The 22,767-nt window shown below is 49.5% G+C and overlaps 2 protein-coding genes across 3 annotated transcripts in view; one reads left to right on the top strand and one right to left on the bottom strand.

Annotated features, from left to right (window-relative positions):
- Positions 1-9,145, top strand: part of ORAI1 (ORAI calcium release-activated calcium modulator 1) — a 15,428-nt gene extending 6,283 nt beyond the window's left edge. The window contains exon 2 of the mRNA XM_003994647.6: positions 6,537-9,145. Coding sequence (XP_003994696.4) covers positions 6,537-7,142 — 606 coding nt within the window. The 3' untranslated portion in view covers positions 7,143-9,145. The remainder of the gene's footprint in view (positions 1-6,536) is intronic.
- MORN3 (MORN repeat containing 3) lies at positions 1,050-22,767 on the bottom strand. Of its 2 annotated transcripts, none has more exons than XM_023241391.2 (6): positions 22,367-22,767; positions 17,241-17,398; positions 15,531-15,690; positions 12,519-12,703; positions 12,157-12,240; positions 1,050-2,153 (listed from the first exon to the last, which is right to left on the bottom strand). In XM_023241391.2, the coding sequence occupies exons 1-5, from the start codon at positions 22,509-22,511 to the stop codon at positions 12,163-12,165; spliced, it is 726 nt and encodes a 241-aa protein (XP_023097159.1). In that variant the 5' UTR covers positions 22,512-22,767; the 3' UTR covers positions 1,050-2,153; positions 12,157-12,162. The 2 variants fall into 2 exon arrangements, with proteins under 2 accessions (XP_023097159.1, XP_019670061.1); XM_019814502.3 differs by lacking the exon at positions 1,050-2,153 and adding an exon at positions 11,593-11,829 and having other exon boundaries at positions 22,367-22,764.

Genomic DNA, 22,767 nt, shown 5'->3' with positions numbered 1-22,767 from the left:
TTCACCTACTTATGGGAAATATGTATTGAGAGCTTACTATGTGCCTGGAGGACCTTGTGGCTCCGAGAAAGTGCAGGAACTAGGACAGCAAAATCTCTGCCCCAGAGAGCATGGCAGGCACTGAATATTTAGGCAAAATAAGTATTTTCAGATTGTGGTAAATGTCCTTCAATCCACACTCTCCTGCTACTACACTTATTGAACGTGTCCTAAAGACGTAACTATATGACTTACTTCCTCCACTATACTCTTATTTCCTGTTTCCCCAGGATCCAGCACTGTTCCTCTTCCCTCTAGGGGCCACGGTAAAACACTGTTGAAGAAATAAATCAGGGACACCTGGGTGGCTCAGTTGGTTAAGCGTCCAACTTCGGCTCAGTTCGTGATCTCGCAGTTCATGAGTTCAAGCCCCGTGTCAGGCTCTGTGCTGACAGCTCAGAGCCTGGAGCCTGCTTCGGATTCTGTGTCTCTCTCTCCCTCTGCCCCTCCCCCCAAATAAATATTTTTTTTTTTAATTTAAAAAAGAAAGAAAGAGCCTAGGCCTGTCCTTCCCCCAACCAGCAAGTTCAACAAATTTAGCTTATGACCTATATTTAGTGAATCACCACCAGGTTTTTGTTTTTTGTTTTGTTGTTGTTGTTGTTGTTGTTGTTTTCAAATGAAATAAGAATGGAATGAAATAGCATGCATTGGGTGTTGTAAGGATAGGCTATATTACCTTCCTTTAAGAAGAAGTATTGTGGGGCACCTGGGTGGCTCAGTCGGTTGAGCGTCCGACTTCGGCTCAGGTCATGATCTCACAGTTCATGAGTTCGAGCTCCACGCCGGGCTCTGTGCTGACAGCTCAGAGCCCAGAGCCTGCTTCGGATTCTGTGTCTCCCTCTCTCTCTGCCCCTTCCCCATTCATGCTCTGTCTCTCTCTGTCTCTCAAAGATGAATAAATGTTAAAAAAAAAAAAATTAAAAAAAAAAAAAGAAGTATTGTTTGGGGAAACTTTTGTTTCTGTTACAAATGTGTTTCTCTTTATGGAAACATTTGGAGTACTGGACTGAAGTGGTCAAAAGAGTTTATAAACCACTAGACAAGGCCTCAATTCTTTCTTAATAAATGGTTTGCATTTGAGGTAGTGCGGCAGGCTCAGACAACTCTGGATGACCTGGGTGGCTATGCTTGGTGGCCCTCCTGTTCCAGGCCCAGCCACCCACCCTCCTTAAGGAGTGAACAGTGAAGCTTCGGCTTAGAAAAGGACAGTTGGCTCTCCCAACTGCGGGTGCTGGGGTCGGGCCAGGCATGGGAGGACTGTCTCAGAAGGGCCTGGACTTCGAGTCACCAGGTGGCAGGGGTCTCCATGGAGCCCAGCAGGGGCGAGGAATGATGGTTGGCATTCAGGCGTAGCGGGCACATGCCTGGCAAAGCCAGCCAGGCCCCACCCTTTGTAGAGTCCTATGGTCATCTTGTCTCATACTTGAAAATTGGCATCCCAGTGTTCACCATGCGGGATCCACGGACCAGTGTGAGGTGGGGCTGGCAGTCTCTTGTCCTTCCTATCCCTTTAGGCCCCATGTGGCCAGGTTCAAGCAGGCCCTTGGCTGGCTGAGAGCTGTTTATTTTGGGTTAACAGGCCCAGCACTCTGGCTATATTTACCTTGTGAAGTTGCTTGCAATCTGATCTGATCTGATCTCTCTGGGACTGAGCTGGGGCCCTGGGAGTCGCCTGCCAGATTCCGCGAGGCCCCCTTGACTTTACTCTTGCTATCTGTGGGGAGATTTCCCAAGCGGGAAGTGTTCTGGAAAAAACAGTGGCTTGTATTCCTGTGAATGGTTTTCATCAGGATCCAAGACGCGTGCCATCCGTTCCTTCTCAGTCCACATTATTCTTTCTGCAGCCCCATGGCACTGAACTCTGCCCCTAGTGTGGGAACAGTACATACAGCCAGCCTGCATGGTCAAAGCCCCAGGAATTGTAGGGGCTGGTGAGGGTAATGGGGTTTCTTCCAGAGCTTGGGAGCAGGGCTTTTCCTCTTCCTCAAAGTGCCCAGCGTTTCAGGCTTTGCTGCCAGCCTCTCCCCAGCTCAAGACCTCTGGGAAGCTGGCCAGTTCTGGTGTCCCCAGGTCAGGTCCATTCCAACAGCTGTGATTTCTGGTCCTGGATCCTGTGAATATGACAAATGGTGTGGAAAGCGTGGTCTCTGTCCTGCTGAGGTAGCCATCTGGCACCGTGTGGTTTGGGGCACACTTTCCCCTTATGCCCCAGGTTTGGAACTTGGGCAGATGAGGCCCAGAGTGGGGATCTGACCCTCTCACCCACCCCAGGGGGTAGAACCTTGGCTCATGGGATCAGTTCTCTCATGGGATCAGCTGAGGGTGTCCAGGGGCTATTTCTTTCTCTCTCTCTCTCTCTCCCTCTCTCTCTCTCTCTCTCTCTCTCTCTCTCGCTGTCTCGCTCTCTCGCTCTCTCTCTTTGTTAAAGTTTATTTAAGCAATCTCAACACCCAACATGAGGCTCGAACTCATGACCCCAAGATCAAGAGCCGCATACTCTACCCACGGAGCCAACCAGGCACCCCTGGGCTATTTCTCTTCTGCTTCAAGCCCCATGTTTTTCTTTTTAACTAAAATTTATTGTGCACCTCCTGTAGCCTGGCCCCGTGGTAAATGCTTACATGTCAAGACCTTATTTAGTCTCCTCAGCAACTGTCTTAGTCCATCTGGGCCGCTGTACCAGAATAACAAACTGGGTGGCTTATAAACAACAGACATTTATTTCCTCACAGTTCTGGAGACTGGACGTCCAAGATCAAGGTGTCAGCAGATTCGGAATCTGTGGAGGGGCTGGCTTCCTGATTCAAAGCTGCTGTCTACTCACTCTGCCCTCCCATGGCTGGAGTGGCAAGGGGCTCTCTGGGCTCTCTCACTCTTTTTGTTCTTTTTCTTTTAGAGAGTGTGATCGGGGGAGAACGACAGAGAGAGAGAGAGAGAGAGAGGGAATCCTAAGCAGGTTCCATGCATAAACACATACACCCCCCCCCTTTTTTTTTTAATTTATATATTTATTTTGAGAGAGAGAGCACAAGCAGGGGAGGGGCAGAGAGAGAGGGAGAGAGAATCCCAGGCAGGCTCTGCAGGGCTCCATCTCAGCAACAGTGAGATCATGACCTGACCCGAAATCAAGAGTGGATGCTTAACCCACTGAGCCACCCAGGTGCCCCTGGGCTCTCTTTTGTAGGGACACTAACCTGTTGGCGAGGGCTCCACCCTCCTGACCTAATCATCTCCCAAAGGCCCCACCTCCTACTACTATTACACTGGGGATTAGGGTTTCAAGGTGAGAATTTAGAGGGAACAGAAGCATTCAGTCTGTAGGGGCACCCAGATGAGAAAGAGCTTCTATTATCCACTTTGCACATGGGCTTTAAAGCCACATGGATCTGAGTTCAGAGCTCCCACTTAGAAGCAGTCTGACCTCGCCTCTCTGAGCCCATTTTTCTTCATTTGTAAAAGAATAATGATGTTGCTCATAATCGTTGATACTTTGTTAAGCTTATTGTATGCCAGCTCCTGTTCCAAGGGCTTTATATTCATTAGCTCATTAAATGGTCATAACAACCATAAGAAGTGGGCCCCTGTTTTATTGATGTGACACAGAGAGGTTGAAATACTTGTCCAAGGTCACCAGCTTTGTAAGTGGAGAAGCCAATTCATCCTTAATGGCTACATAGAAGGGGAGACACCAGGTAAGGGAACAGATTAGTTACCTGTATATGTCCCCCTGGAATATACCCCAGCATTCAGTTCAGCCTGATGTACCTCATGGGTCTGGATATTTCCAGTGAGTGAATAAATAGCCAGTGGACCTGAGGCAGCCAAGCAGCCAGCGGGCTCTCCTGCTTGTCCCTTCTCCAGTTTCAGGTTCCGGGGCAACAGGCCAAAAACAGGAAGAGGAAGTGCTGGGGGTGGGGAGGTGGTGGCAGAAGGCATGCATTGCTGGAGGGTGTCCCCCTCCCTTTCCAGCGTGGGCAGGCTTGGTGGCTGAGAACAGGGGTCCCTGGGATGTGTCCCTTAACTGTGTCCCTTAACTCACTATGCCCTGATGGCCTACCCTCACCCGTGTGTACTAAGAATTCTCAGGATTGGCATTAGGCCACCAGTGATCTTAAAAAACAGTTGAAATCCTGATGGCACTGCCCCAGATTTATAGGAGTTTGAAACATTTTGTAAACTCCTGGGCTGAACAGTTCATACCGTCATCAACTGGGGCAAGTCTGTGAATCTCGTTGAAATTGTCTGAAAAGCCCTGTGAATATATATGCCTGGATGTTCGAAGGAGGATATCCATTATTTTCATCAGATTCTCAAGGTGTCAGACCCCAAATTAGCTTTAGCCTGTGACCTTAATCTCGCCATGTTCCCTCCTTTTACAGACAAGAGGGGAAGGTTTTGACCAAGGTCAAATAAGGAAGGTGGTTCTGGAGCCAGACTCAGGCCCCCCACTTTGGCCTTGGTGTTCTTTCAGCCCAGGTATACCCTTCCAGTGGAGAGTAGAAACCCCAGACAATTCCATATAGAGATAGTGGGTTTGGGGATGAAGGTTTCTAAACTGAAAAAATGATATTAAACTCACTTTTATTGAGTGTTTACTTTCTGCCAGGCACTGAGTATTTTACATGGGATTAACTCGGTCCTCACAACAATGCTCTGAGTCATGTACTATTATTCCCATTTTACAGATAAGGAAACGGAGGCCCAGAAAGTTGAAGGAGCTTGCTAGAATCACAGCTGAATAAAGGGCAGAGGAGTCAGGGTTCAAAGCCAGGCAGCCTGGCTCTAGAGCCCGTGATCCTGACCAATGCCCCACACTGCCTTTCCTGGTCAAAGGAAGGGTAGAGAGAGAGATGAGAAATGAAAGCAAGCAGGGCCAGGCAAACAGGAGAGCTAGAAAGAGCCCCACCCCCCGCCTCCGGGGTAAGGAGGGGTCAGGGTCGCCTGGTATGGGGCTAGTGGATACATTTCAGCATTGGACCTCCCCTCTCTGAGCCTGGTACCCACATAGCAAACATTTTATGAAAGGCCACTCACTATCCTTAATGGTATTGCCATTGGCGTTTGCTGCCCCAGTCCCTCCAGCCTGGCAGGCAGACCCTGGCAGTGTGCCCACTGCTCGCTGTTCCTGGTCCAGATCTGATGAGCTGGCATCTTCACATGGGGGTGATTTGCAAGGCCCAAGTGAGAAGCAGCAGGTGGCAGGCCCAGAACGTGCCCCTGGTGACCCTGGGTCCACAGGTCTCCAGGAACTGGGGAGCAGCTAGTGCGTCAGCTGTGGGGCCCAGAGCTGGGGCGAGGGCAGGAGATGGCTCCAGGGCTTGCCAATCACACTGCAACAGCACCTGGCTCAGTCTCTTTGAGGAAGCTTCACGTTCCTCGTTGGTTGGTGCACTGTGTCCTTAGAAAGGGCTGGGCCTGGCCTGGGAGGGCCTTCATCTCTCTACCCCACCCCTCTCCTTCTCCCTGGAGCGGGGAGTAAAGGAGAAGCCTGTGCTTGGGAACATATGTTAGGCCAACAGAGAGGGCCGCTGGTGGTTTGGTGGTTGTGCTTCTTTTTTTTTTTTTTTTTTTTTAATGCAAACTGTATCATAGTAAAATATACATCAAACATACCATCTTTTTTTTTTTAAGTTTGTTTATTTTTTGAGAAACAGCATGAGCGGGGGAGGGGCAGAGAGCTCTGGAATCACAGAATCCAAAGCGCTCTGCGCTGACAGCAGAGAGCCAGATGCAGAGCTTGAACTCACAAACCACGAGATCATGACCTGAGCCAAAGTCAGACGCTTAACTGAGCCACCCAGGCAGGCGCCCCTCAAACTTACCATCTTAACCGTTTGTGGTTTGGGTTTTAATACCTGGCTGGTTGGTAGGAGCAGTGGATACTATTTGGGAGATGTTTACCATGTACCAGGGACTCTGATTTCATTTTTTTTTTAATTTTTTTTTAATGTTTATTTATTTTTGAGAGAGAGAGCATGAGCAGGGGAGGAGCAGAGAGAGAGGGAGACACAAAATCTGAAACAGGCTCCAGGCTTTGAGCTGTCAGCTCAGAGCCCGACGTGGGGCTTGAACTCACAAACCGTGAGATCATGACCTGAGCCAAAGCCGGATGCTCAACCGACTGAGCCACCCAGGCACCCCTCTGACTTCATTGTTAAAATAATCCTGTGAACTACTGTGATATCTCTTATTTCACAAATAAAGAAGTTGAGGCTCAGTGGCTTTCCCAAGGACATGTGGCCCGCGAATAGCAGAACTGAGATTCACATCCAGGCAGCCTGGGCTCCAAACCTGCTATCTTCACTAGTACTTTCTCAACCCTAAGTGAGGGGGTGCTCTTACCCCCGTTATATAGATCAGGAAACCGAGGCTTGGAGAGGCCAGGTTGATTTGCCCAGGGTCCGAGAGCTTGATGGGAGGGGAGCCAGGATTTGAGTGTGGTTCTGTGGGCCATGACAATCCTGGCACTCAGCCTGCCTCTCCCCTCCCCCTAGGTGGCGATGGTGGAGGTACAGCTAGATGCCGACCATGACTACCCTCCCGGGCTGCTCATCGCCTTTAGTGCATGCACCACGGTGCTGGTGGCCGTGCACCTGTTTGCACTTATGATCAGCACCTGCATCCTGCCCAACATCGAGGCGGTGAGCAACGTGCATAACCTCAACTCGGTCAAGGAGTCACCCCATGAGCGCATGCACCGCCACATCGAGCTGGCCTGGGCCTTTTCCACGGTCATCGGCACCCTGCTCTTCCTGGCTGAAGTGGTGCTGCTCTGCTGGGTCAAGTTCTTGCCTCTCAAGAAGCAGCCCGGGCAGCTGCGGCCCACCAGCAAGCCCCCGGCCAGCGATGCAGTCGCCAACGTCAGCAGCACTGGTGGCATCACTCCGGGCCAAGCCGCCGCCATCGCCTCCACCACCATCATGGTCCCTTTTGGCCTGGTCTTCATCGTCTTTGCCGTCCACTTCTACCGCTCATTGGTCAGCCATAAGACGGACCGACAGTTCCAGGAGCTCAACGAGCTGGCCGAGTTCGCCCGCTTGCAGGACCAGCTGGACCACAGAGGGGATCACCCCCTGACGCCCGGCAGCCACTATGCATAAGCCCTTCTGGGCCTGGGCACTTCAGATCTTTGGCCTTACGCCGCTCCCCACGACCTCGTCCTGCCCCAGCCTTAAGGACAGCCAGCTCCAGGGATTGGGCTTTTGTCAGGGGGGCAGAGAGTGGAGGGAAGAGGCTTCTTCTTCTTTATTATTTTTTTTTTTTAAGAGAAATGACTGCACTTTGAAACTTTCCTCTAGGGGAATAAGCACTTCCTGTTCTTCCAGCTTTGGGTTTACCTCCTGTTAGGAGGCCGCCGGTGGGAGCCACAGTGGGGACAAATGCTCCCTTTGTCCCTCCTCCTCCCCTGTGCCAGTGCCACTTGGATGTTTCTTGTTTTTTCTGTCTTGATCCCCCTCCCCATTCAGTGTCGTGCGTGCGTGCGTGTGCGTGTGTGTGTGTGTGTGTGTGTGTGTGTGTGTGTATGTGTGTCTGTATACACATAAATATACTCATAAGGGACACCTCTTGTGTCTGTCTTTGTTGGGTCTGGACTGCCTGGTATGAATTCTGGTACCCCAATCAGATGAGCCTCTAAGTGAGAAATTTTGTTAACATTTTATTTTGAAAATTTAAAAACCTACAAAAAAGTTGCGAGAATAGCAACTGAAATACATATACAGTCAATTCTTGTCATTCATAGCAGTTGTGTTCTACAAAGTCATCATGAACACTGAATTAGTATTGAACCATTGCTCCTGTGGTTCCTATGAGGCTCTGGTCACAATATTTTGTCAGCCGTTCAATAGGTTAACCTTGTTTTATGTGTTTCTGGGTTGTTTGTTTGTTTAAAGATTTTTATTTTTAAACAATCTCTACACCCAACATGGGGCTCGAATTCACAACCCCGAGATCAAGAATTGCGTGCTTCACTGATGGAGCCAGCCAGGCACCCTACTGCCTTCTTCTTAAATAGCAAAATCACCGGGGCACCTGGCTGCCTCCATTGGTGGAGCGTGCAGCTCTTGATCTTGGGGTTGTGAGTTCAAGCCCCACATTGGCACAAAGCCTACTTAAAATAAAAGTTAAAAAATTCTTAACAGTTTATTAGTAGCAAAATCGCCAACGAAAAGCACCGAATGTGAACAACGTGGCACTAAATAGACGACATGAAAAGAACACTCGTTTAGGAAAGCTGAAACAAGAAGACAGAACAGTGCCGTTTGACCTCAGCAAGGAGGCAGGTGCCCAGATGCTGAAACTGAATGATGGGGGTGAACTGTGTGTTTCTCCCCTGAGCCATGTGCATTGGTTGCAGATACCACCCTTCATGCTTAGATACTTCCTTCTAAAACCAAGGACATTTCTCCTACATAACCTCAATTCAGTGATCAAATTCAGGAAATTTGATATTGACGCAGTACTGTTTAATAACGACATGTATGTTGACTTCTCCACGTGTCCTCATCACGTCCTTTCTAGCAGTGATTTTACCCGGGTGTTGCATTGAGCTGTCACGTCTCTTTAGTTGCTTTTAAATTTGGAACAGCCTTTTCTTGTCCTTTATGACATCGACATTTTTGGAGTCTGGGCCTGTGGTTTTGTAGAATGCCACCTCAGCCTGGCTTCCCCGATGTTTTCCCGTTATTACAATCAGGATGTTTTGGCAGGAATGTTGATCTCCATTTTGCAGATGACAAAAGTTGATGCCCAAAGAGGTTAAGTGTAATTGGCTAGAATTCGAACCTAGAAAGTCTGACTCAGAGCCCAGCCTCTCACAAAAGTCATATATGTGGATTCTGGCTTTGCTTAAGAACTTGGAAGATCCAGCAGCAGCAGGAGGACTGGTCCCACCTTCTTACAGAGCATCAGTGAGAAGGAACTGAGTTGCAGCCGCCTTCTTCCCCAGGAGATGTGTTTGCCACAGACCCCACCTCTCCTCCTTGTCTCTCACCAGGCCAGCCTTGTTTATGTTACTTGCCTGGCTCCCCACCATGGGCCTTTGAGTTTGAGACCTCTGTGGGTCCCAGAAACACAATACAGTATGGGATTTTATAAAAACAAAGTCCTCTGAGTGAAGTCAAAGTTCGTTGGGGCAAAGCGTGGCTTCAGGTTCTTGTCCTGTGCAAACAGATGCGATAAGAGCAGTTTTGTGGGCTGAGTGGGGCAGGGGCGCTCCTTTTTCCTATTGCAGCTTCTTGCCTCTCTCCTGCATCTCACGCACCAGGACCTACTCTCCCCTGTCCTTGGACGGCCTTCTGACTGGGACTGAGTAGTGGGGAGCAGGGGCCCCTGTGTGAAGCTCTCCGTTGCTCCCCAGAGAAGACCTGGCCATCTTCCATGCAGCCCCGTCACCTGCCCACCTCTTTGCTTCTGCAAAGACTTGGGAGCTGGCTGCACTAACTTCTGGGCTACGACTCCAGTCTTAGGTCTTCCCTTCCCTCCTCGCCTTTCCCCTCCCCTCTTTGATTTCTTTCTTTCTTTCAGTTTTATGTTTAAGTAATCTCCACACCCAATGTGGGGCTGAAACCCACAACGCCGAGATCAAGACTCATACACTCCAGCGACTGAGCCAGCCAGGCGCCCCTTAGGTTTATTTTCTTTCCTAAGTCAAAAAATCACCAGATTGGCTTATAAAATGTAGCTTTCCAAGCTTTTCCCCTAGAGGTTCCAATTCAGGTTGGTCTGTGTAGATCTAGAATCTGTATTTTTAACAAGCACCCCAGGTGCTCCAGGCAACTCAGGAAAACACTGGTAGTTAAAGAACAGTCTTTAATTTCAGTTTTATTTATATTTTGGATACATAATACATTCACAAGTTCCAAATACAACAGTGAAAAATTGCCCTTCCTCCCTGGTTCCCAGTTCTCTCCAGAGACGTCCATTGTTGCCAGTGTATTTATTGTGTTCCTATCTAGAGAGATTTTTATACATAAACTAGAACACACCCTACTTTTTCTGGTGGAAAAAAAAAAAAAAAAAGCTGGCCTTATATACGCTCTGCCACTGTTCTGTGCCTTCAGAGCAGACAGATCTAAGTACAGTTCCTTTCTAGCTTTGTGACTGGTGAACATCCCTGAACCTGTTTCCTTCTCTGAGAAGGTACTAATAATAGCAGGACACCTCATAGGTTGTTGAGGGGTCATGGGAGGAGACACATATCAGCACAGGGCCTGGCACCGAGTGAATGTTCTGTGTCCCAAGTGGGCCAGGCTCAGCTTCCTGGTGTGAGAACCATACCGAGGGTCAGGCCACCCTGCTTATGATTTAGAGGGCAGAAAGAACATCGATAGTGTCCCTGTTTATTGAATCTTTATATCTGGCACTTGCTGAGGGCTTTATGAACATGGGGTTACAGGGTTATACTTCGGACATTGGGCTGGAAAACTATTGTAGAATGTTTATTTTTTTAATGTTTATTTTTGAAAGACAGAGTGTAAGCAGGGGAGGGGTAGAGAGCGAGGGAGACACAGAATCTGAAGCAGGCTCCAGGCTCTGAGCTGTCAGCACAGAGCTCGATATGGGGCTCGAACCCACAAACCCTGAGATCATGACCTGAGCTGAAGTCGGGAGCCCCTAGAGTGTATTATAGTGTGTTTAGCAGGATCCTCAACCTCTAGCCACTAGTTGCCAGTAATATCTTTCCCTGCCAGTTGTGACAACCAAAAATGCCTCCAGACATTGCCAAGTGTCCCCCAGCAGGGAAGGGAGACAACAGCACCCTCAGATTAGAACCACACCTTATTTCATCCTCATGTTAACCACGGTAACCTGGGTGGTAAGGACTGTTATTGTCCGGGTCTGAGGGGAGGGAACCTAGAGAACAGAGAGGTTGGGTGCATGTCCAAGAACACACCGCTCATAAATCACTGTTGGGATTCACACCCAGGCAGTCTGCTGAGCTCATGTTCCTACCCATTATGTAAGGGTCCCTTATATCTTGCAGAATGTTGTCTAGAATTCTGCAAAGCTCTTCCTGGATCTCAGCTTCACAATTAACCTCAATACAACTTATTTGTTATTATTACATCTGTTAGCAAATCCTCAAAAACACCCCTGTGAGATCTCCTAAGTGCCATTTTACAAATGGGGCAGCTGAGGTCACTTAGGGTCACAAAGCCAGTAAGTCAGGGGTTCATGGCCCCGGCTGCACGTTAGAATCATCTGGGGAACTTTCTGAAGGCCAGGCCTCACCCCAGACAGACCAGAGTCTGAATGTGAGACCTGGGTGTCTGTAGCTTTTAAAGCTCCTGCAGGATCCTAAGGTTGAGTGTTCCTGTGTTAGGTTGAGAAGCCAGGTTCTGTCTCAACCCCAAATCTTAGTGGCCAATGTGACCAGACACCGGCTTTTCTCCCTGGAGTATCTCAAAGATCAGAGACCTAGAGACACTTCTTTCTCCCCCTGGGTAAATCCATGCAGCCCGTGGGGACATCTGTCTTCCTTACCTAAAGTCCTTTCCAGAACTCCACCCTCTCCACCCCACCCACAATCACACACCGCAAGCCCTGGGCTGAAGCCACCAGGTTCTTTATACTCCCTTGCTCAGGAATGGGGGCCCAGAATGAAAGCTGTAACAAGAGGATCCCCAAAGCCAGCTGGGGAGAGGATGATCCAGTGCTGGGAGGAGTGAGGTGCCCTCTGAGGGTGCCAAGGGTGTGCCCGAGTCACCACTCACTTCTGCAGAAGCCGCACCGGTTTGAGCAGTTGGGCGACGGGCTTGAATTTCTCCAGAAGCTCTGGTGTGTTCTCTGCAGGGGCAAGGGGCTGGTGGCAGCTGGCGACCCAAAGATGCTGTACCATCACCCTCTCCTGGAACCCCACTTAACACCCACACGAGGAGGGGCTAGGACAGATGCGCAAGTGCAGGCCTGGGGCAAACTACCTTACTCAAGGGCTTTCAGGAGGGACCTGGTCTTTGAGGAAATGAGTTTTGAAGGGGAGGAACCAAAAAGAACCAGCTGGATTGCAGGAGGAAAGAAACCCACCCTCTGGTCCTGCCCGAGCCCCTTGGCCAAAGGAGACCCCAGGAGCTTTCTCAACCACATCCGAGGGGGGAAAGTATGTCCATCCCTTACCTGGCATCAATCTTCATCTTCCTCTGTCTTCTTGAACATGGCCAAGGCTTCCTCCAGCACACCATTAGGGTCTAGAATTTCGATCTGGAGGGAAGCAGTAAGGGGTTGGATTGGGGAGCATGCAAGGCCTAGGCCGCCATCCTGTGGGGTGCTGCCCACCTTGTGGGGTGCTGCCGACTCTGGAAGTGCTATCTGCCTGGGGCGCTGCCAGTCTCCATGGGGATGCCCCGACTGAAAACAAAATCTGGTCTGTTCCCTGGCTGGGCTGGGCTGGGCTAGGCCTGGGTGTGGGCGGTTGGGGGGGAGGTACTGTTTTCTGTCTCTCTGGGTGTGGCCACAGGGCCCTGGTGGGTGCTGCCCACCTTAGGAATGGGGAACTGGGTGGGCTCAGGGGCCTCATCGCGGCCAAAGTCAATCATTGTGCCACACTTGGCCACGTCGTCCACCCAGAAGCCTTCAAACAGCTGACCGTGGTCCAGGTGGAAGAAACGGCCCGACCCATTCTTCATGCCTCTCTGCCAGTAGCCCTCGTAGCGGTTCCCGTTCTCTGGGGGAAAGGACAGGGTCACTTGGGTGCTGGACACACCTAACCAGGCCCCACTACCACGTTGGCCCCTCCGCATGCCACTGTGCCCGCAGGGAAGCCAGAAGGAGACCAAGATGTTGAGAGTGCCCTGGGCTGGGCTGCCTGGAGTCTGGGAGGCCCGAACTATAAACATCAGAGCCTAGGGGTGTCAATGGCTTCCGGAATCAGAGCCGGTCCAAGTCTTGCCTCCACTACTTGCCTGAATTTGGATGAGCAACATCGTTTCCTATTTATACAAAATGTAGCTACTGACATGAAGAGGCAATGTTTTTCCAGCACTCATTCCGCGCATGGTTCTTTGCTATGTTTCTGACCTCACGCCCTCCTCACAAAAACAGTTCTATGAAGGATAACGGACTCCATTTTTACAGATGGAGCTTGAAAGCTCAGGGAGTTTGACTGACGTGCTCAAGGTCACAGAGCTAGGAAGTGTCAGAGACAAGATTTGAAGCCAAGGGCTGTTCATCCCAGGAGACCGTGCTCTTAATCATGAATGAACTCTCCTGCTCAACGGATGGTGGTGGTGCTGCAAAAGGAGTAATCATAAAGCTAGCACTTCTCCGCTGAGACGCTCGCAGCCATGTGGTCTCGGGCAAATCGCTCGACCATTCTGTCTGATTTCCTCATGTGTAAAATGGGAATAACAGTAACACCTACCTCACAGAATTGCGGTGGAGATTAAATAAGTCAAAACACAGAAAGGGCTTAGAAGGATACTGGATAAACTCTAGGTCAGAGGTCAGCAGACTTTTTCTGTGAAGGGGCAGACGGTATTTTCTGCTTTGTGTGTCACATGTTCTCTGTCACAGCCACTCACCTCTGCCATCGAATCATGAAAGCAGCGTGGACAACGTGTAAATGTATGAGCAAGTCAGTGTGCCGATAAAACTTTACTTACCAAAACGTACGCGGAGCTGGATTTGGATTTGGTTCAAGGAATGTAATTTGCTGACACCTGCTACCTCCAAGTATGAGCTATGATATTGTTGAACATTTACTATTACGTGTCAGGCACCATGCTAAGCACTCCACAAACCTCAGTGAACCTTCACAATACCCTACTTAAGTTTTATTTTTATCCTTACTTTACAGATGAGAAAACCAAAGCGCGAGAGTGTAAGCAAATTGCCCGAGGTCACGTAGGTAGTAAGAGCTTGTGGTGGGATTGAACCCAGGCAAGCTGTCTCCAGAGTCTGGGCCACTAGAAATGATGCACTTAGAACCCTTACACTATGTGTGGCCGCGGCAGGTGCTCACTAAATGCAGGCTATCAGATGCTCACTGAAAGCAGGCACAGCACTGGGTGCCCGGGGGATTGAGGACGACAGACAGAAGTGACTGGATTAAACCCTCCTCAGTGGCCCCAATGCCTCAGTTTGGCCAAATCTCACTGGAAGTTGGAATCTTGAGTTTTCAGGAGACTGAGCTCTGGTCTGTGTCCTCACTGAGAGCACTTACTATGTGCCAGGCATTGGGGAAACAGTGGGGAACAAAATAAATACGCAGTCCAGGTCCTTATCCAGCTCACAGTCTGGAGAGACAATGGCACTAGCTTTATAGATAGCCTACTATGTGCCAGACGTGTTCGTAGCACCTACAAAGTGGGTACTACTATCACTCCCATTTTACAGGTGAGGTAACTGAGGCACCGACAGAAAGAAACTTGCCCAAGGTTATACACCTAGCGCTAAAAAGGAAAGGAAGCAAGCAGGTGCTGTGCTTTAGTGGAGTGAACAGGGAAGGCCTCTCTGAGGAGGAGACAGTGCAAAGACCTGGAGGATCTTCTTTCTATTGCGGGGAAGAGAGAACTGCAGTGCAAGGGCCCTGAGGCAGAAAGCGTGGGAGGAACTGGAAGAACATGAGTCTGGCTGAAATGAAGGGATTCCCAGAGGAAGACGTGGGAAGCACAATTAGGTGAGGAGGGCCAGATGGTGCTGCCTACGGATGGTTGCAAGCAGGGCAGCCACCAGGTCCAATCTGTAAAACATTCATGCTGGTTGCTATGTAGGGAATGGGTTAAGTCCTGACGCTAAGGCAGTTTACTTGACTGATGACTCTTTCCTCTGTCCTTTCCCAGCTCAATGCCTATCAGGTTCCTTCTCTTCCTTCAAGTCTTCTGTTCAAATGTCACCTCTTGAGGGAGACATTCCCTGACCATAAGTCAATCTAAATCGCTCCTGTCCACAACTCCTTTGTCATCCAACACACCTTTCTGTTTTCAAGGGATATTCCTTAGCACGTTGGATCTAACGACTAACAGACTGCATTGACCTTGAGCAAGTCACTTAACCTCTCTGTACCTCAGTTCATCTGTAAAATCGGGCTAAGAGTATCTATCTTATAGGACCATAGCCAGGATTAAGTGAGCTCAGTGCTGTGTAAGCATAGACTATGATTATTGGGACCATAAGAAAATGTCTTAATTGTTGATGTGTATTGTTAGGCTCCCCCTTTCGAATATAAGCTCCCAGGAGGGCGCCTGGGTGGCTCAGTCGGTTGAGAGTCAGATTCTTGATTTTAGCTCAGGTCATGATCTCACCATTGGTGAGATCGAGGCTGGGTCAGGCTCTGTGCTGTCAGCTTGGAGACCATTTGTGATTCTCTCTCTCCCTCTCTCTCTGCCCCTCCCCCACTCTGTCTCAAAATAAATAAATAAACTTAAAAAAAGAAAAAAGGAATATAAATTCTTTGAGGGCAGGGATCTGGTCCTGTCGTTCATCTTAGCTGGAGCTGGCGAAAGGGTTGTGGGTGGGGCGTGGCCAGCAGGCTATTGGGGCGGGGCACTTACTCAGGCGCAACATGCCCTCCCCATTCGGCTTGTCCTTCAACCACTGGCCCTCGTAGATGTCGCCGTTACTGTAGTACATGCGGCCCCACCCGCTGCGCTGGTCGCCACACCACTCACCCTCGTAATACTCCTTGGGTCCGAAAAACTGAATCCCATAGCCCTGAAAGCACGAAGGTGTCCCTGTTCATGGCGTCCCCAACACCAGGAAAGTCACCCCCATCTTCCCTGGCACCCAAGCCACACCCTGGCTACTTCCCTGTTTCCTCCCTCAGCCCTACATTCCAAGCTCATGGTCGTGAATTGAAAAAGCTCCCCGGGTTGTCCCATTGCCCCCCACCCCTATGCTGTCACCTTCATGCAGCCCAGTATCTCGTCTCTGCTCCTCACGGGTCCCCTTCCTCCAACTCTCCCATTCTCCCCTCCTCATGCATCCCCCAGTAAGCAGCTAGACGGATCTTTACATCGCACATCTGATCATGTTTGCCCCCTCTCCTCAGCTTTGATTTGACCCTATTAAAAGTCACAGATGCTTCTGAGAGAATCCGATCAGTTATGGACTTTCTCCCCAGGAAAATGAACACCACAACTACAGAGAATCATGGACTCCCCGCAGATCACACCTAAGGAAGTTGGGTTAAGCAGCCCATCTACCCCTCAAAATCCTGATTCTCCACATAGCCTTCAAGGCCCCCACCTACCCCTCCCCCCTCACTCCTACCTGTGGGCACACACACCTTGCTGTTTGACACATTCTTTGCTCCTTCCACTTTGCTACTTCCTCTTCTCTTTTTTCCCTCCCTGTTTAAGTCTTTGTACCTTTTGGCATCACCTCCTGCAGGAAGCCTGCCCTGAATTCTCAATTCCTGTGGGCTCCCTGTGAAAACCTCTATCCTAACACCATATTAAATGTGAATTGTTTATTTTGGGATCTCTCTCCCTACTGGTCAGTAAACAGTTTCAGAGCAGAGATCATGAAATCCTGAGCTCTACCACTTGCCAGCAGTGTGTGACCCCAGGTAAGGCACTTCACCTCTCTGAGCTTGTTTCCTTATGAATAAAATGAGTGATGATGATGATGACGATATTGTGAGTTAGCTGAAGCATCATATGCTGTGATTCTGGCATCGCAATAGCAGTTGTTCAATAGCAGCACTGTGTTACTATCTGTCTCTATGGCCTATGGTGAGGGGTCAGGCACTTATGGGTTGAGGATATGCCTCTGGCTGGCTTCTACCTCCAGGACCTTCCTTTCTTGTTCTGTGGCCAAGGGTGTGGCCTTTGCTTTCTTGCTCCCACTTTTCCTACCCCCTTCTTGTTCAGGCCCAACAGAAGGGGGATTCTTAGAAAGGAATGCCCAGGGAAAAGAAAGCCAGGAAATGAGTGGGGGAGATGGGGGAGGAGACTTGGCCCCCACACAGCCTGGCTGGCTTTTTGTAGCCACAGGGTTTCATGGGCTCCTCCCTGGGCCCTCTCCTCTTGCTTCCTGTTTCCTGGGCTTTGTTCTGAGAACCCTTGATGATTCCCCACCCCTTCCTTCTCCCACGCACACAGTGCCCTTGTCCTCCTTCCCTCAACCCTTCCCCCCTTTTCTCCCAGGCCTCTCTGACTGCTCCCCCTACACACACACACACACACACACACACACACACACACACACACAGCCTGCTTTCAGCCCGGCCCACACCCCAGAGCATGATGGGAACCACTCACCGATTTTTTATCATCTTTCCACCAGCCAGAGTATACTTTCCTATACTTTCCCTTCTCTTGGTCAGGATTGCTGAGGGTGCCATAGCCATCTCGCTTCCCAAACTTCCAGTCTCCCTCATAGATGGCTCCTTTTTTCTTCCAGATCTGTGTTCCTTTTCCTGATGACACAGAGACGGGCCAAGATTGCAGACACGGCAGCCATGGGGCTGGAGGAGCAGATGCTGTGTCTGCCTTGGCCTCAGGGGCTGCCTTGGTGTTCTCAAGGGCTGGGCCAGGGTCTGTGCCCCTAGACACCCACCAGTAGGGAAAACACCAAGAAAGTTCCATTTCTACAAATAGCAGTTCTCCAGTCCTTTGCTCTGAAACCAGATTGCTCTAACAAATCCCAAGTAGAAATCTGCCACTTCTTTTTCTCTTAATAATAAGCTTTGTCTCTTTTTTTCTATTTTAATATTTTTAATGTTGATTTATTTTTGAGAGAGACAGAGACAGAGTGTGAGCGGGGGAGGGGCAGAGCGAGAGAGGGAGACACAGAATCCGAAGCAGGCTCCAGGCTTCGGAGCTGTCAGCACAGAGCCCGACTCGGGGCTCGAACTCATGAACCATGAAATCATGACCTGAGCCGAAGTCAGACACTTAACCGACTGAGCCACCCAGGTGCCCCTAGCTTTATCTCTTAATAATACTGAATGATTATGCCAGATGGCCAGAATTTCTAGAAAATATTCTGCATATTTCTTCAGTTCTCCAGAACACACATGGGGACCCTCTCCTACCACTCCTGCTTCGTCTGTGTCTTCCACTCCCGCCTTCCAGACTGCTCTCCAACCACTATGGCCTCCCTGCTGTTCCTGGATCCCGCCAGATATGCTTCTGCCTCAGGGCCTTTATACCTGCTTATCCTTTGGCCTAGAACGCTCTTCTCCAAATATTCACTCACTCCCTACCTCCTGCAAGTCTCTGTTCAAATCTTTCTCAGCGAGGCTTACCCTGACCAACCCCTGTAAAATCACAAGCCTATCTTCCTCTCTTACCCTGCTCTGTTTCTTTCCATATCCCTTATCAACTCCTAACCTAATAGACAATTCACTCACTTATCATTTATTGTCTATTGTCTAGCTCTCCATGAGGAGAATGTGCACTCTCTGAGGACACAGACTTTGGTCCGTTCTGCTCACCGCTCTATTCCCAGCACCGAGGAACAGTGCCTGGCAAGTTGCAGGAGACAAATACATGCTGAACAAAGACATTTGTTGAACAAAAGGATGAATAAAATATTTGTGGAGTACCTATATGGGCCAATTCATGTCTTGGTCCTTGGTAGCTCAGGAACAAATCCAACATTGTCCCTGTGAGCTTTCTGATCTTGCACAAATAACTTAATGTTATTAAGTGCCTCAATGTTATTAAGCTCCTCATCGGTAAAAGGAGATGAGAGAATCTCATGGGGTTGTTCTATCACTAAATTCATTAACGTATGGAAAGCACTTAGAACAGTGCCTGCAAATAGGAAAGATGTTACCAATTATTTTTGCCCTTGAGGTAGAGCTCTCACTGGGTTGTCTCTACCTGTCCTCCTTCTAATTTTATTCCTTTTGGGGAACCAGCACCTCCCAAACTCTCAATCCCTAAGGTTTGTATGGATCAGACTCCTCCCCCTGGCAAGGCTAGCCAATCAGCCCAGGCCACTGTGATTGGTTCAATGAAGGGCATGTGATTCAAGTTGGTCTAATGAGACTGTTTGCCTCTGGGATGATGGCAAATTTACCACCTCCTCAAAGGTCCTTTTTTTTTTTTTTTTTTTTTTAGTTTATTTATTTATTTTGAGCGAGAGAGAGTGCAGGAGTGGCAGAAAGAGAGGGAGAGAGAGAGAATTCCAAGCAGGCTCCGTACTGGCAGTGTGGAGCCCTAGGCAGGGCTCAAACCCACAAACCATGAGAGATCATGACCCTAGCGGAAACCAAGAGCAGATGCTCAATGAACTGAGCCCCCCATGCGCCCCAATAAGGTCCTTTGTGGTTGGAACCCTTGCCCTGCCTGCCCTTTCCCCTGGCTCTCTCTGCTCTGGGCACATGGGCTTCCAGTCAGTTCCAAAAACAAGACTGAACAAGACTTAATACAGCCCAAAGCCTTCCATTCTGATTCCACCATCTAGAAGATATGCTCTTCTACCAAGTGAATCCTTATCCTTTGGCACTCAGCTCAAACACCACCTCTCTGTGTTCTCATGGCTGCCTCTGTGTCTCCTCTCTGGCGCTCTTCACATCCTGATGCCTGATGCCACACTTTTATTTTTATTTTTTTGATGCAAAATAACCTTGTTTTATTATGTACAGACTATATATAAACAAATCACCCACTCTGAAAACAGTAGGTTCTGGCTTTTCCCAGGACCCTCAGAAGCGTCTGGGAGACAGTTCCTTCCCCAGAGAGGAGTGTGTGTGTGTGTGTGTGTGTGTGAGAGAGAGAGAGAGAGAGAGAGAGAGAGAGAGAGAGAGAGGGAGGTCTGGCCACATGCTTCTCCTTGCCTAAAATCTTACACTTTGGCTCCAGCTTCTCTGGTCCAGGAGGAGGTCTCAGCCTGGGGCAGGCATAAGCCAATCACTCAACTTCTTTTTTTTTTTTTTAAGTTATTTATTTATTTTGAGAGAGAGAGAGCATGAGCAGGGCAGGGGCAAAGAGAGAAGGAGAGGGAGAATCCCAAGCAGGCTCTGTGCTGTCAGCACAGAGTCCAATGAGGAGCTTGAACTCACAAACCATGAGATCATGACCTGAGCTGAAATCAAGAATCAGATGGTTAACCAACTGAGCCACCCAGGCGCCCCTCAATCACTCAACTTCTATCTTATTCTTCTGCAAAGAATCGAGGAAGGATTGCCACTCTGCTGGGTAAAAATGCTTATAGACATTGGTCTTATTCTGAATCTGCTTTGGGATATCTTGACAGTAATCCTCCTCATCTTAGGCCATAGCTTTATAGTCATCCCCATGGTTCTCCACCATGTAGCATACATAGTCACTGAGTTTTCGAGACAGCATGTTTCCTTTTTTTTTCTGGGAGGCTGGCTTCTGCCTCCAGGTCATTTAGCACATAGGTATGTGACCCTCAGTAAATAATTTCTTCTCTCCGAGTCCCAATTTCCTCTTCTCTAAACTGGGATATTACTTACTGTGTGGCTTCTGTGTGAGACTGGAGCTCCCTGGGGGCTGGCATTAAGCAGATGCCCAGTACAGGGCCTGGCATGGACTAGGAGTGCAATGGGTGTTAGCAGAGTGAACGAATGAACAGGCTGGGGAAGCACTAGCCACTCCAATCCTTGCCCTAAATGATGATGACTTTTGACTGCTTCCAGGCTGCTTACACCACAGCAATCCCCTGTCAGCGTGGTCAAAGGCACGTCTTGAAGAGAGGGGAGGCTGGGTCTGGATTCTCTGACAGGTCCATTTTCTGGAGCCCCAGCCCAATCAGCTCTATGCCTCCAGGGTCCTAGGGGAGGCAGGACTCACACAGAAGAAGGGCTCAGAGGCCCTTGTCAACCCATGAGTTCATATCACAGGTGGGACAGCTGAGATCCAGAGAATGGGAGATGGCTTACCCGAAATCACACAGCTGTTCAGTGGTAGAGCCAGGGTGGGAACTTTGGGATCCTGATTCCTAGTTTAGGGCCTTGTCCACCTCACCTGCTGCCCACAGGGACTAAAGCACACAAACAGGCATCTTTAACTGCACACAAAGCCCAGAGTAGCTGCATAAAGTCTGGCCTTTAAGTCAGTGCTGAGTGGTGGTGTTGTGTCGCACATTGGGTGGGGTGAGCTTTGGAGTGCTTCCGGACAAGGAAAGTTCTCAGGAGTGGTGATCCCTGCCACGCTCAGCCCTCAACACTCAAGAAGTTCCCCTTCTGTACAGACCCTGGGCTACACACTTGATAGACGTCATCTTTTATCTTTACTGATAAGTATTTTCCCACTTTACAGATTGGAACACTGAGGCTCAGAGTGGCGTAATTAGTTTCTCAAGGCCAGAGTTGGTGAAGCTGAGATTCTGACCCAGCTTTATGGACTCCAAAGTGCTTAGCTCAGGAAGGCAGGACAGAAAAGTGGTTAAGAACATAGCATCTGGATTTCAAGTCCTGAGTGAGAAGCCATACCATCTGTTTAGAATAAAAATTTGTTTTTTGGGGGGGTGCCTGGCTGGCTCTGTCAGAAGAGCATGTGACTCTTGACCTTGAGGCCATGAGTTTGAACTCCATGTTGGGTGTAGAGATTACAAGAGTTTGAACTCATGACCCCAAGATCAAGAGTCACATGCTTGGGGTACCTGGGTGGCTCAGTCGGTTAAGTGTCCAACTCTTGGTTTCAGCTCAGGTCATGATCTCATGGTTCGTGAGTTCAAGCCCCGCATCAGGCTTCACACTGACAGTATGGAGCCTGCTTGGGATTCTCTCCCTCTCTCTCTGCCCCTCCCCTGCTCGCTCTATCTCTCTCTCAAAATAAATAAATAAACTTAAAAGAAAAAAAAAGAGTCACATGCTCTACCAACTGAACCATCTAGGTGCCCCTAAATAAATAAAACTTAAAAACACTTGATTTTCTTCAGGGCTGATTTTGTACCACAAGGACCCCCATGCTGTTTGCTGGTTAAAGCTACAGTTAAATTTGAAGCCCCAGCTAGTTGTGTGTGTATGTGCTTGTGTGTGTGTGTCCTCTCTCACTCATTACTGGTCAGACCCCCACATCAGAGCTCTTTGAATCACCACTGCAAGTGGTTTGGGGGGCTCCTTTTCCTCCTGCTAACCAGGCCCAACTTAGCCCAGGTCTCAGAGGGTAAGGACTATGCTGGAGTCCTTAGAACCCTGGCCGTGGTTATGGTTGGTATCTCAAGACCACTTTGTCCCGCGCTGGTCCCTGGTCATCTAAAGTCAGGGTTGAGTTTGGTTCCAGAGCCCCAGGCTGTGGAGGCCCCCAGCTGGTCCAGGTCAGCAGCATTTACCCCCTGGGGGAGCCTTGGTGACATATCTTATGATATCGTACGTCCCTGACAAGCTCTGCCAGCTACTTCCTTGGCCCCCATCACCCACCATGGCCCAGACTCCATACTCCCAAGCCCCTGAAGATCCCCCACTCACCATGTTTCATGTTGTCCTTCCATTGGCCCACATAGCAGTCACCATTGACAGCATTCACCTGGTGCCTCAGTCCATTCTTTTGGGCCTTCTGGTCCCACTCCTTCCACAGGGGCTCCGACTTTTGCAGGCACTTGGAGTTAGGCATGTTGGCTACTTCTGCGGGACCAGAGGTGCTGGCAAAGGGTTAGGGACATCAGGGGCTCAGTGTGTCCCTAGTAATGCCAGGATCCCGGGGCTTCCTGGGGAGGCACTTGTCTGAGCCCAAATGGTGTGAGTCATGTGTGTTTGGAGTCCCCGGGCAGATGAGCAGCCATTTGGGGAGGATCCTTCTGCACTAGACTGGCCTGTGTCTGTCATCTCCTTTGCATCTCTAGGGCCTCCCTGAGGTGGGTCTGATGGCA

The sequence above is a fragment of the Felis catus genome, chromosome D3 (assembly GCF_018350175.1).
Source record: "Felis catus isolate Fca126 chromosome D3, F.catus_Fca126_mat1.0, whole genome shotgun sequence".
Lineage (NCBI taxonomy): Eukaryota > Metazoa > Chordata > Mammalia > Carnivora > Felidae > Felis > Felis catus.
This window is presented reverse-complemented; position numbering and strand designations above follow the sequence as displayed.